Source organism: Mustela nigripes, chromosome 4 (assembly GCF_022355385.1).
Source record: "Mustela nigripes isolate SB6536 chromosome 4, MUSNIG.SB6536, whole genome shotgun sequence".
Lineage (NCBI taxonomy): Eukaryota > Metazoa > Chordata > Mammalia > Carnivora > Mustelidae > Mustela > Mustela nigripes.
In genome coordinates this window covers 129,369,747-129,384,033 of record NC_081560.1, presented here as the reverse complement: position 1 = coordinate 129,384,033, position 14,287 = coordinate 129,369,747, and the positions used below count along the sequence as shown (strand labels likewise).

At 38.0% G+C, this 14,287-nt stretch overlaps 1 protein-coding gene across 2 annotated transcripts in view; it reads left to right on the top strand.

The window, feature by feature from the left end:
* The first annotated feature begins 1,915 nt into the window (after positions 1-1,915).
* The window catches only part of RTKN2 (rhotekin 2), a 76,577-nt gene continuing 64,205 nt past the window's right edge, over positions 1,916-14,287 (top strand). The window contains exons 1-2 of one of the 2 annotated variants that reach the window (XM_059397488.1): positions 1,916-1,996; positions 8,612-8,808. In XM_059397488.1, coding sequence (XP_059253471.1) covers positions 1,937-1,996; positions 8,612-8,808 — 257 coding nt within the window. In that variant the 5' untranslated portion in view covers positions 1,916-1,936. The remainder of the gene's footprint in view (positions 1,997-8,611; positions 8,809-14,287) is intronic. The other variant, XM_059397489.1, reaches the window with a different exon arrangement.

Sequence of the window (14,287 nt, the reverse complement as noted above, 5' to 3'; positions counted from 1 at the left end):
TGGTTGGAGTCTGAGAGCTGTGTTATATGACAAATAATATATGTCTGATGATGAGCTCCCTTTGTGTATTTTCTTTATGAGTCAGGTATTCTACTGGGCTCATGCAGCTCACTTTGAGTAGGGGATAATTATATCACAAAGTGGTAAGCATAAGAGAGGGGTGTGCATTGGGGGAAGGGAACCTAATGACTTTGGAATTCAGATCTGTGCTTGGAAAGAATGAGGTGAACTCATTGTGTTGGTAATTTTGAGCTGTACACATTTTATAGTTGTGTGTAAGGATATGGGTCATTCCTAATGACCCATGCATTCCTAATGTAAGGGGATGGTCATTCCTAGCTGGGAAGCTTCGAGTATCATCTATTCCAGAGGGCCTCAAAGAGGCAATTACCTATTTGAGAGGACAGGCACTCTCCATATTTTCAGAAGTAAGTCTTCAAACCAACTGCTTAAAAAGAGCCTTGTGGATTATGTGACCATACAATTTATTACTCACTTTGGACAAGTGCAAGATTCTTGGGACACTGGGACAGCAAATCCAAACAGGGAATGTCTCAGGCAAATAAAAAAATATTTTCATCCAGTTCACGGAAGGAAAAGTGCCCAAGGCCTTCTATGAGGTGATGGTGTGAGAGTTGATCTGGTTGATTTTGTACTTAGGAGAAAAAACTGTCAGAAGTCAAAGAGGAGTCCTATTGCCTTTTCAAGGGTAAGTCAGGATAGGCCAAAACAATATATTCATAAGGATCTTACAAGGGCTTGAGATCTTTAGCACTCCAATTTTTACTTTTAAAGACTCCATACTTTCCCATTATGATTAATAATAAGACTCTTTAAAGAATCTTTGCACTGGGGGTACCTGGGAGTCTTCAGCCTCTTGCTGAAGATCATGATCCCGGAGACCCCAGATCAGAATCCCCACATTGAGCCCATGAAGAGCTCCCTGCTCAGAGGGCAGTCTGCTTCTCTCTCTCCCTTTGATTCTCCCCCCAACCCCCAGCTTGGGCGCTCTCTCTCTCTCTCTCAATCTCTTTAATATAAAATCTTTAAAAAAAAAAAAAAAGAAAAAGAAAAGAAAAAAGAGCTTTGTGTTGGTCTTTAGGGACAGCAAAAAAATGGGGCTCTGGGAAAATACATCGTTCGCTTGGATGCTGGTGGGGAAGGAGTAATGAAAAGTATTTTGCAAGAAAAGAATAAACTACTTTCAGGAAAGAAGTCTTTGCAAGAAGAACACACTACTCACACTACTTGGGCGTGTGTGGTGGGGGTATATGGAATTACAAAGAAACACCGGGGACAAAAGAAAAGACCTTGTGAAATGCCACGGTATCCCACTAGCCGGGTTAACAGGACCGTGGTCTCTGAGTGACCCTGTGCTGTGTGAGCGCTGGGAGCAGTGTCCCTTGGTTCTCTGGGAATGACACCATAGGCTCCCAGTGATACTGTGTGTCCCCGAGTCGTTCGTAAGAACGCAGGGACTGCAGCCAGCGCAAGTGCCCTGGAGGAAGAGCCTGCACCGGGGATGCAGGGAAAATGCATTCAGCACCAAAGGCTTGCCTCGACCACCACCAGCAGCAGAAACCCTGAGCCGGGCCAGGTGAGCTCCGTAGCCAACGCTCTACCCTCGGCCCTGCCCACTCGCGCCCCAGGCCCGCCCACACTCCAGTCATGGCCTTAAGTCGGCCGTCCGCGCCCCACTTCTCCGCGGGCTGTGCAAGCTCGGCTCTCCGCCGGCTCCCCACTCTGGAGGCCCCGACGCGGGGCGCTCCCACTGCGCGTGCGCCCTCCGGCGGGACGCCCCCCGCGCCCCTCCCCCTGCGGCCGGACTTGGTACAGCCGGGACGGCGGTTGGCGTCCTCCGCGGCTCAGGCGAGCGGCGGGATTTTCAAATCTTACCTTTGGAGGAGTGGCGGCGGCCCGGGCTGGGACGCGGGAGATGGAGGGACAGACCGCGAGGGGTCCCGAACTCCGCCTGGCGGGCCTTCCTGCCCAGCAGGTGAGTGACGAAGGGCCCGGCTTCAGGTCTTCACGCCACCGTTGTGCCTCGGCGTCGAGAAAACCCCAGGCCGCGTCTCCTATCCAGCGGTGACCAGAAACAAAAGGAAGGACTGGGAGGCCGCACTTTTGAGGCTCCAAGGGAGCTTAGAAATCTCCGCATTCCCCACGGCCCCCGGTTTCTCATGGAACAGACAGACCCCAGTGGGGAAGCGATGCCAGAGCTCCGCCGTGCGTTTCCGGGCGCACCTGCCCGCTGCTTCCCGGCACCGTGCAGCGTTGGAACCCCTCTCCCCCCCCCACCCCCCACCCCGCCCAAGCGTAGGTGATGCTGGGGAAATGCAGGTTCCGGGATTTCCAAGAAGCCCACCCGAGGCCCGGGGAGGACAGTTTGCTTATCGCTTGATTTGACGGCAGCACAAGTACTGGACCGTTGTCTGCGCACGACAGAAACTAGAGGGGCAGGGTGGTGGTGGGGGGGGGGGGGACTGCACCCTTGGAACTTTAGAAAATTGAAAATGGATCCCTTTTGCATTGGATAAGAAAGAAGTTTGATAGATTGCTCTTTCGCCATGTAAGGGGGGGGGGTTAGAAACCTTTTTACTTCATAGAGAGCAGCATTTTTTTTTCCTTAGGGAAACCAGTTATTAAAATGTTGTTTTCCGCTTAACCATAATTTTAGAGTCTTAAAAGAAAACTGATCTTTAAGCTGGAGCTTCACTTCTATTTTAATTTCTGTCTTATTTTCCTTAATTCTGAGATAGACTAAACTGTATGAAAATACCAGTTTTGTAGGTCAAAATTGGCAGACTATGAGGAATTTTATATCGTCTTTGCTTAGAACCCTGGCAAAGCCTTTCCTTGGAAAATTATTCTTTGTTAGAAACCTCAGTCGATACAACATCGTTAGTAAATCTTCAATAATACTGAGAAAAATAAAGCAAGACATTAAGAATCATTATGCAGAAAAGTCCAACTCCTTTATTAGTAATGCTGTTTTATGCCAGAATTTTCAAAAATTTCAAACATTTTAATGTAAAATGCTTCTTTTCTGTCCTTTCCTTTATGTACTTTGGCTGTCCCGATTGTTAACAAAATCTTGATTTCTAGTGAACTGGCAATCTGTGGAAGTTCTTGTGTGCGTTGCATAGGTGTTTGTATAGTGGTTTGAGTATATTTATTTAGTTGTGTGCAGCAGTAATATTTAGGAATTATACGAAAGAAGAGGATAAGGTCATGAAAGAAGTTTAGCTACGTGGAATGAAAATAAATAATTATACACAAAGGCTGGATTATTTTCATGTGAGAAGGTACAGTATTTAATGATTTCTTAGGCAGCAAGAAAAGCAAATAATAAGAGTTGTGGAATTCCTTGTTAGGATCTTGAATAAAAATTGCAAAATAGTAATAGGTTTCAACCTAATATTGAGGGTCAGTAAGAGAATTTTATGTTTGACTAACTGAATTTTTATTTGCTGTTTTTCCTTTGATATTAATGAACCTGCCATCTATTAGGCAAAAATTCCTGGGTGGTCAAATACTAGTGAAACACCTCTGTTCAAACCTTGGAGTCATCTGTGAGTACACACAGTATTGGCTATGGAGTCAGATTAAGGTCAAATCCAACTCTGCTTGTTATACAACTTTGAATAACTTATCTGTCTTTTCTAAGTCCTTAGTTTTCACAGTTGTAAAATGGGTAAGATGCTTATCTTGGAAAGTTACTAGGAGTTGAGAACCTCTTTAAAATACTTAGGATATTGGGGCGCCTGGGTGGCTCAGTGGGTTGGGCCGCTGCCTTCGGCTCGGGTCGTGATCTCGGGGTCCTGGGGTCGAGTCCCGCATCGGGCTCTCTGCTCAGCGGGGAGCCTGCTTCCTTCTCTCTCTCTCTGCCTGCCTCTCAGTGTACTTGTGGTTTCTCTCTGTCAAGTAAATAGATAGAGTCTTAAAAAAAAAAAAAAATACTTAGGATATTACCTAACACTCAGAATATACTTGAGAGAAAACGGTTTTCTTACCATCTCTTTTCCCATTCATCTGAGATGTTGGGTTTGCCACCTAGATTTTCTTACAAATATTTAAACTTTAGAAATCTTAATAAAAATAAGATTAAGATGTAATGCTATTGGTGCCAGCAATAGGACTAGCTAAGAATGTCCTTAACTTCTTGCAGGATGGAAATCTCATCTGAGCCCATAGGAGGTTAAAGAGTTTATTGAAGATAGAGAGCAGATATGGATGAATGCTCAGGAAACTCAGAAAAGGAGCATGAGTCTTGTCTTAGTTTGGGGTCTGGGGATTTTTATTGAGGATAATGGTGTGGTGTATGTGTCCTCTCAGGCAACTAGGAACCAGTTAGAACAAAGACGAGGACCCAAGTGTTATTGCTTGGAGCCCGGGTGGAGGAGCTGAGGGGGGTCTTGGCGTCAAGATGTCTAGTGCTGGTGGTCTGGAATACACATATGGTAGATTCCTCCAGTCATTCTCATCTGGTTCTTTCTTGGATGTTATCTGTTCTAGAGAAATCTTGAACTCCTTGACCCTTACAAGGAGGACATACACTATTTGCATTATAAGGCATGTGTAAAGTGGGGTGTGGGTCAAGTCCTAGCAAGAATAGAAGCAGGAAAAAAAGCAAAAGACAGATTTTAATAGAGTTCTTCAGTTTCCTGATCTCATTATGTCATTTCACCAAAGTAAATGTATATAGAAACATGAATTTAAGAATTCTTTCTCTAATGCCATTTCCCAGAATGACCACTATTAACAATTCCCAGATTTCTTTCTCTACATAAACAATTCTTAAAATAACATGCAGTATCTTTTAGAAGAAGGATATATGCTGTAAATACTCATTTGCAGTCCTTTTCATCATGGTCTCTTAGTGAACATGGTTTAACTATATCCATTATGTAGGTAATAATTTCTATCTGGATTACTACAGTTGTCTTATTAGCAGCCCAACTTCATTTTTTTTTTAAAGTCTGTGCTTAATTTCAACACTAAGGCCATTTTCTTTGGACTTCCTTTGTCCCCTTCTAGCTCTTCAAAACTAGTATCTTTCTGTTTTCTACGTAATCTAGATTTGCACTTTTAAGACCTTTTCCTGTTTCATTTTTAGCCTTGGTCTGTCCATTTATTTTTATCAGTCTGACTTTAGATACTTACATGATCAGGACAGTGCCATAAGCTTCATTTGACTTGATTACAAGGAAACTCTTGTTTAGAAAATTGAAGAAGAAATGGCAAAAGGAAGGCTTTCCCCCCATTCTTCGCTCTTTCTGGAGACTTGCTTTCTGACATTTCTAAGAAGGATGGGTATACGCTTTTGTCTTGGGTCCTACTCAGTCTTGACTCTGCTATTATGGTTGAGGCAGCAGCAATAGGGATTTAATCTCCATCCTGTTACACTTTGGGGCTCAGTCTGTGCCCTCATTACAAGATCATTGTTCTCACTGTGGATAACATCAACTATTACCCCAGGAGCACTTTGTACCCCTTACTAACTAAAATTAAGTTCTTTGACTCCATAAAGACTTTCTTGGCTAGAGTAATATCACTTAACCAGAGAGTTTTTTTCTGTGTGTGAAGTATAGATGTATACTAAAGTTGCGGAGACCACAAAACTAGCTAACACCATAGCTTTTTTTTTTTTTTTTTTTAAACACCAGTACATTCTAAAGTGTACATACACTTAATTCATCTCACTTATGTCAGCCCTCCCAGATCCACATTCGCTCACTGTAGAATAGGGGAGGTAAACTAGTTTACTATGAATGTTAATTTGGCTGGGTTAGGGATCAGTGAACTTTTTCTGTAAAAGAACAAGGTAGGTAAATATTTTCAGCTTTGTGAGTGAGCCACATGGTCTTAGTTGAAACTACTCAACTCTGCCATGGTACTTGAAAGTAGCCTTAGATAATACAAATGGTCGTGACTGTGCCCCAGTACAAGTTTATCTACAAAAAGACTAGCATTGACTGGGCAATAGTTTGCTGATCCCTGCTCTGAAGGTTAGATTTCTAATGTTAATTTATTAGATACATCTAATTTCCTTAATGATTATTTAACCTTACAAATAAGGTGATTTAAAAAAGAAGCCCTAACTTTGCATTTCATTTCTGCACTATTTCCCAAGCCTCTATAATTTTATAATCTTTATTAAGTGATGAAGAGAAGACCATCTTGATTTATAAGATGGAAACCCTAGAAGCCCAAACTGATTCTTTAACGTGTTTGTGGCCACCTACTGGTTCCTTAAGGTTGTTGCAACTGTCCAGATTGCTATGGAATTTCAAGTAGTGCCGCAGTGGGTCTTTACGCTGGCTGTACATTGAATCACCAGAGGAACTTCAAAGAAAAAAACAGAAAAACAACAGCAACAAAAACTCGGGCTCTACCTCCAGAGAGTCTAATTGTTTTTTGGTGGGTGAGTCTTAACTTAGGTACTTTTATAAGGCCCTTCCCCTATCAGAGGTGATTCTAATATGCAGCCAGCTTTAAGAACTGTTCTGCTGGTTCATCTGGCTGCCTCACACTATTAAAAAGCAAAATTGAATTTAATGGTAGCAGATGGTATTTGTTTGTATTTGAGTTGTAGGGTAAAGCTATTCATCCTGGCTTCACGTTGTTCCCTGCATAAACTCTCCAATACTAACCAGCCTGCCAGAGCTTATTTCTATAGACATATGGGTCACATGGATAATTCTTATAATTAATTATTAATTACATTAAAGAAGAATGTACTTCAAGACTGACAAAGTCATAAAAAGATGAAACAGAATTGTTGAAATTCAGCTATGTGTAAAGAACAAAAACCAGCAAATGACTACATTTATATAATATACCAGTTTTGAGTTCTACTACTGGAGAAGTAATTACATGATGTAATTACATAAAGTAATTAAACAGATCTGTTCTTCTGCATGCAAATAGTGCATTTGACTGATTTGGATAGACAAGTTAAGTCATCTGCTACAGCTTCTCTTTTAGGGTACTTTTCATAGACTTGCTCTCCTGACTTTTAGTTTTCTTTTGAAAAGATTGTCTTTTGAATATCTGGAACTTCCGTTATTATATTCCATTTACATTTTGATACAGATTTTGATCCAATTAAAAGGTAAATTATAACATTTATTTTTTACTGCAGAAGCCAAGACTTCTACTTTTAGAAATAGACATACTGGACCATTATTATGTTCATAGTATAGTTAAAGAGTATCCAATGATTTATAATTTTTTTTAAAAGCCACTGTGAATTAAATCAAAATAATATGTTGGAGTTTATAGAATTTTAATGTTACATGTATAAATTGTGTATAGAACCAGGCCATTACATGATAATTGTATGGAATAAAAGACTTTCAGAACTAAAGTGATATAGTAGTTTCATGATGACTCTTAAAATTAAAGTAAACAGGGCGCCTGGGTGGCTGAGTCAATTAAGTCCTCTGCCTTCAGCTCTGGTCATAATCCCAGAGTACTGGGATCAAGTCCCACATTGGTGCTCCCTGCTCAGTAGGGAGCCTGCTTCTCCCTCTCCTCCCTGCTCCTGTTTTCTCTGTCACTATCTGTCTCTCTCTCTCAAATAAATAAAATCTTAAAAAAAAAAAAAACTAAAGTAAACATATCCAAAAATCTATTCTAAATCTCTGTTCCATCCAATAGCTAAAAGCTTCTGACATTTGCTGGACACAGTGCTTTCACTCTTGCTTCAGAGATTTTATTTACATTGCTTACCATAGCCACTAAAACTTAGTCCCTTTTCCAGCATCTTCTCCTTTAGAAAATCTTACCTTGGTTAATTCAGTGTCATCAACCATATCTTTCCATCCCACAATACAACATATATAATATGTGCATATGCTATAATGTTTACATTAGTTACTGTATTATTGTATTCGTTTCCTGAGGTTATTCTTTAACAAATGACCCAAACTGGGTGGCTTTAGACAGTAGAAATTTATTCTCTCATTGTTCTGGGGTCCGGAAGTATGAAATCAAGGTACCCACCTACAGGCCCATATTCCTGCTAAGGGCTGTGGGAAGAATTTTTCTCTTGCCCTTTCCAGCTTCCTTTTGTTGCCTGGTGGTCCTTTGCTTGTAGACTCATTACTCCCATCTCTGCTTTAGTCTTTGTGTGTAATCTCTCTGTGAATGTCTCTTTTCTTCATGTGGGTTTCCTATAAGGATACCAGTCATTGGGTTTGGGTTCATACTATTACAGTTTGACTTCATCTTAACTAATTACATTCGTAAAACCCTATATCCGAATAAGGTCACATTCTGCAGTTCTAGGAGGACAGGAGTATTTGGGAGACATTATTCAAACTTGTGAAATTATGCTAAGAATATGTAATGTTTCTCACCCCCATTTCTGTTCTGTTTCTCTACTAGATTGTAAAAACTTCCTAATAAAATAAAGGTTTTGCAAAGAGCATTATCAATAGCTATATAATTTGTGCTATTATACATTAAAAGTTTGTCACTTTCCCAATATGTTACAACATTAAAATGATGTCTAGTATGTCTTCCATCTATTGGGGTAAAAAGAAATATTATAATTCTGAATTTTTGCTATCTTTCAAGAATACTTTTCTCTCTCTCTTTTTTAAAGGATTGCAGCATTCAAGAAAAAATAGATTTAGAAATTCGAATGCGAGAAGGAATATGGAAACTCCTTTCTCTGAGCACTCAGAAAGACCAGATCTTGCATGCAGTTAAGAATCTCATGGTATGCAATGCTCGAATAATGGCATACACATCGGAGCTACAGAAATTAGAAGAACAGATTGCAAATCAGACTGGAAGATGGTTAGTAGCATAGTTTTCCTATGGCTTTTAATATACTCAAGTATTTGAATAAGAACACAATATAATTTAATTTTAATGTCAAATGTCAAATCATCAAAGCTTTTAAAAAATAAATACACCAAAGTATTTTGGTGTATTTTGGTGTATTTTGTCAAAATACTTTGTACCAAAGTATTTTGATGTATTTTGGTGTATTTTGTCAGTAGAACTCCGAATAAAATTAATATTATAGTAGCAGTTTTCACTTGGCAGTTTTACTGTGTCCCAGATTATGAAGTGAAATGGTTAAGAAGCAAGAGCTGAGAGAATATTTTAAAAAGGACGAAGACTGGAGCCCCTGGGAGGCTTAGTTGGTTAAGCCTCTGACTCTTGATTTCAGTTCCGATCAGGATCTCAAGGTTGTGAGAATGAGCATTGCCTTAGGCTCCACACTCAGTGGGAGTCTGCTTGAGATTCTCTCCTTCTCTTTATGCCTCCCCCATCTTTATCTCTCTCTCAAATGATAAATGACTAAATCTTTTTTTTAGAAAAAGGACCAAGACTGATAGCTGAGTATATAGAAATGTGAATTTTTTTAAAAAGTTGCTTAAAAATGCTAATAAAGAGGTGTTAGCTGAGAGTAATGGAAGCTTAGGTGTAAAAATTGAAATGCACACTCCTTTCATATGGTGAATATAAGTCCTCAAGAGGCAAACAATTTACCCAAGGACATGTCACTGGCCAGTGACAGAAACTAACCGAGAGGTTGCTTAGGATTTGCTAAGTATCTTCTGGTCCTTGTTCTCTTGGTTACTCTGTTTCCATTTTGGATCAGGTCTAGGATTTGTGTATGAAATTTACATTCTATTCCATTTACAATGCCAACTCTTCTTGAATCTAAGAATGGACTTAAATTTGATTTCTTTTCTAATGTAAATGGTCTTACATCACCCATTGTTGATCAGTCTTAAAGCTCTAGCACTAGTGAAGAATTTCTTTTTATACCGTAATGGCCATTGTGCTGTTCACAGGGTACCTCCATTAAATGCTTGAAAAATAAGATAAAAAACACAGGTTACAGAAAGAGATTTTTGTAAAAATGAAATGTTGATGAGATGATGATACAATAAACACTTGTGGACAAAGTCACTAATATTTGTTGTACTGCTTTTGGACCACCTCAGTTCCTTTATTACAGTTGACAAGATAATATTTACATTTTGAAAATTAAGGTTATATTAAAAACCCAATCTGATACTTTTTATATAATTATTATTATAACAAATGTGAAATAATTTTCATTATTTTTTATCCCTGACATTATAAGATGAAATTATTCTTACGTCGTAATTTAAGAAAACATTTTTTCAGATGGACATACCTTGGTTTAAGTCAGTGCCTTTCAAACTGGATCACATAAATCACTGAGAGTACATAAATATCATAAATATGTCTCAGGATATATACAAAGCCATAGGATAAATATGGCATATCTTCTTTATATCCATGAGTTTTTAAGATAAAACATGAGAAATTAGGAACTGTGGTATAATTTGCATTATTCTGTTCACAGAGCTGTATGTGCTCCGCCCATCCTTTTTAAGGACTTTTTGTCCGGAGAGGGCCGTTTCAGTGGAAGGGTTTAAAAAGCACTGGTTTAAGTACAGGGTGGGACTAAACACTTGCTATTATATCATCTCTCACATTGCAGGAAATACTCTTCTGGAAATCAGTGTCCTCCACATTTATGTTCTGTACATATTTTTAGTGAATTGTGAATTGACCATTTTCTTAATTTGGTAGTATGACTTTTCTAAAGTTACTGATTTATAAAAATGTTAAATAAACTTAATCCTTATTGAAATGATAGAAGAAAGATAGGAAGAAATATTTGACTCAACTGGAAATGTGTATGATTTTCAGTTTCTTTAGGGATTATCTTCATTAGATGAAAATAGCTTTGCTGCTATACATGCATATTTATATTTGATCATAATTCCTATAAAAGTTGTCTCCCTTAATTATAAAATTATTTCTTTAAAGAAATCTGAATGTTCTCTATGAATTCTTTTATTTACAATTCCACTTTGTTTTGTGCAGATGTAACCTGATGTCACTATCAAATAAACTGGAAATTTCATAAAAATGATCTAGATAGTAAGGAGAGTCTTACGATGGTTTTTCAGTTTCTGGAATTAACTTATGGAAATTATGCCATTTGATTAGTTGGTCAAATATTTACTGACTAGTACTTGTACAACATTATTAAGTACTGTGTTGGTGTATACAAATTCAAAGAACAGAATTTGTCAAAATATGAGAACATTTGTATGTTCAGCAGTCAAATATTTAACCTTTAGAGGCTCAGAGTTCTTTTCCTTAGCTTGGTTTTGATAGTCTTTAAGGTAGAAAAATGCTTCATTTTTTACATGGCTAACATAGTTAAAATGGCGTTTTAATGAGTCTACCGCCTACCTCTAGTGTAGTTTAGTCTACCTTCTCTAAAATTTTATTATAAAATATCAAAAAATTAATACAGCTAGGCTTTGTCAAAGAAGAATTAAGTCAGTATGAAATGGCAAACTTGAGGAAGATCTGATGAAAGAATAAAATCTGAATCTTCTAGATTTTGGAGGATGGATAGAGTTTGGTTGGGTGAGTGAGAGGAAAGCAGCATTCCAAGAAAGAAAAATAGCAAAATAAAAGCTCAGGGTGAAAGAGGATAATGAATTATTTAAGAGTAGTGACAAGATGTGTTTGGTTGAGGCTCAAGACGAAGCCGAAGTTGAAAAGCAAGGGAGAAGCAAGATTCAGGAACTTGTAGAAGGCTAGCTGGCAAGTTAACAGTTGTTAACTGACAGATTTCCAGGTGCCACATATTTTGTTAAGGTGTGCACAAATATCATGTTATACACTGGGAGAGCTATAAACCTCTATTAAAGAGTAGTCAAATGGGACTTTGCAATATTAGATAACTGTTTCAAAGGACACACAGTGAGTACGTGGCTAGGACATGAACCCAGATGAGCCAAAAATCTGAGGACTCCTCACCCCTGTAGGAAGTTAATGGGTGTTAACTGACAGCCTTCTAGGTGCCAGATAATTGTGCTAAGGTGTCCCGCAAACTGAGAGGTACAAACCTCTTCTTTTTTTTTTTTTTTTTTAAGATTTTATTTATTTGTCAGAGAGAGAGAGGGAGAGCGAGCGAGCACAAGCAGACAGAATGGCAGGCAGATGCAGAGGGAGAAGCAGGCTTCCCACCGAGCAAGGAGCCTGATGTGGGACTCGATCCCAGGACACTGGAATCGTGACCTGAGCCGAAGGCAGCTGACTAACCAACTGAGTCACCCAGGTGTCCCTACAAACCTCTTTTTAAACTTCCCAGCATTCTTTTTGTCACATTCATGCCTGTTCTTAAGTTCTGACTTTCATTGGCCTCTATGCTTGCCATGTTTGTCGAGTATTATTCCTTACTTTGTTCAGGTTTTTTAGTCAACTTTTTAATATGAAATTTCATATGTAAAAAAGTAGTAAGAACAGTATGATAAAAATTGTAAAGTAGTATATTCTCTACCTAGATGGACCAGTTGGTAGTTCACTATATAGGTTCATCTATTCTCTCTTCTGTTTTTGTATTATATGTACAAAATATAGACATGCATACATATACATTTTTTTTGTATTGATCCATTTAAAAATAATTTGCAATCAACATGGCATGTACATCTCAATGGTTCTAAAAGCAAATAATCTGCTACATAGCCAAAATGTAATGATCATATGTAAAAAATTAACAATAATTCCATAGTAGTCATCTAATACTCAGTCTGAATTCACTTTCAGCTAGTTGTAAAAAGAAAATCCTTTGCAGTGGTTTTTCCCAGACCAGAATTCAGTTAAGGGTGATGTAGTACTAGAGTCCTGGTTCCCTTTAATAGTGAATGGTATTTTGAAATCAAGATCTGGGCACTGGGTGTTCCCATTGTTACTTGAGATCATTGCTTTTAGACCTTTTTAGTAGACATAGCTGTGGGAGAGATTTTTTTAAAAAGTTAGGTGTTTACATTGATATTTGTAGGTTTTTGTTTTCTTAAATTATTTTGTATTTATCTTTTTTCTCATTCTGAAAAACTTAATTCCTAATAACAGTAATCTACTTCCTTATTTGTTTAATAATATGATTATATAAAGTAGTTTCATAATTTTAATATTAATATGATTACTGACAGAAAACCCAGCTAGGCAAGTTCAGCATTTCTTTGCTGTTCTTTCCCAACATATGGAAATTATGAGATTTTCCAACATACAAGAATGTTGAAAGAATTGTACAGTGAAAACTCATATATCCACCACCTAGATTCTACAATTAATATTTTAACTACATTTGTTTTATTCTAAATTCATTCTTCTCTTCATCCATCAATTCATCTTATTATTTGTGATGCACTTCAAAGAAAGTTCTTTGTGTGTGTCTATGTACATGCCAGCATGTATACATTCCTATGGATAAAAATGGGAGACCATGATTAAAAATTACTTATTTTTTTTCCTTTCTGAACAGTTACTAGTTTCATAAACAGAGTCATCTATTGTTTCATTTTGAATTTGCCTTTTTCTTTGTACTTCTTGGATACATCCTGTTTCTTTTTCTCCAGCTCTCAATTAGTAGGACCTACCTTTGTCCCCCACTCTCCAAGGCAAGCATTGTTAACTCATTTTTTTTCCACCATAGGTTTTGCCTGTTCTAGAACTTAATATAAATGGACTTGCTAGTATGTACTCTGCTTCTTCCTTCAGCATAATACTTTTAAGATTCATTATGTGACTAGTAATTTGCTCCTTTTTATTGATCAGTAGTATTCCCCTGTATGAATGTATCATGGTGCCACTCCCTTGTAGTGTTGAGTTTTCTCTAATTTCTTTTCTCCTTTGGTTGCCTGCTAGTCTTTTTAGGTAGTTGTTTTTTAAGTAGTTTTGCCAGATTTTATATTGTTTTCTGTGGGAAACAGAAGAGGGAGAGGTAGGGTTTTTCTAATATGAGATACTTGGACGTTACCAAAAGAGGAATTCATTTTATATCTTGATCAAACCGATTTTTATTTTTTATATTTTAAGGAATATTTTGTAATCTCTTAATATAGTCAATTTTCATAACTTTCCGGGCTTTTAAAGTTATATTTCTTTTTACCATAATACAAAATTTAATACATGTGTTCAAAGATCTATGTTATTAATTGTTTTTGAAGTATTCTATAGGGGTTCCTGGGTGGCTCAGTTGGTTAAGCATCTGCCTTGGGTTCAAGTCATGATCCCAGTGTCCTGGGAGATGATCTAGCCCCACATGGGGCTCCCTGCTCTCAGGAAGTCCGCTTCTCTCTCTCCCTCTACCTCTCCCCAAGCTGTGCGCTCTCTATCCCTCTCTCTCTCTTTCAAATAAATAAATAAGATCTTAAAAAAACATAGTCTTCTATGGCCTTGCTTATTGAAGACCACTTTAACT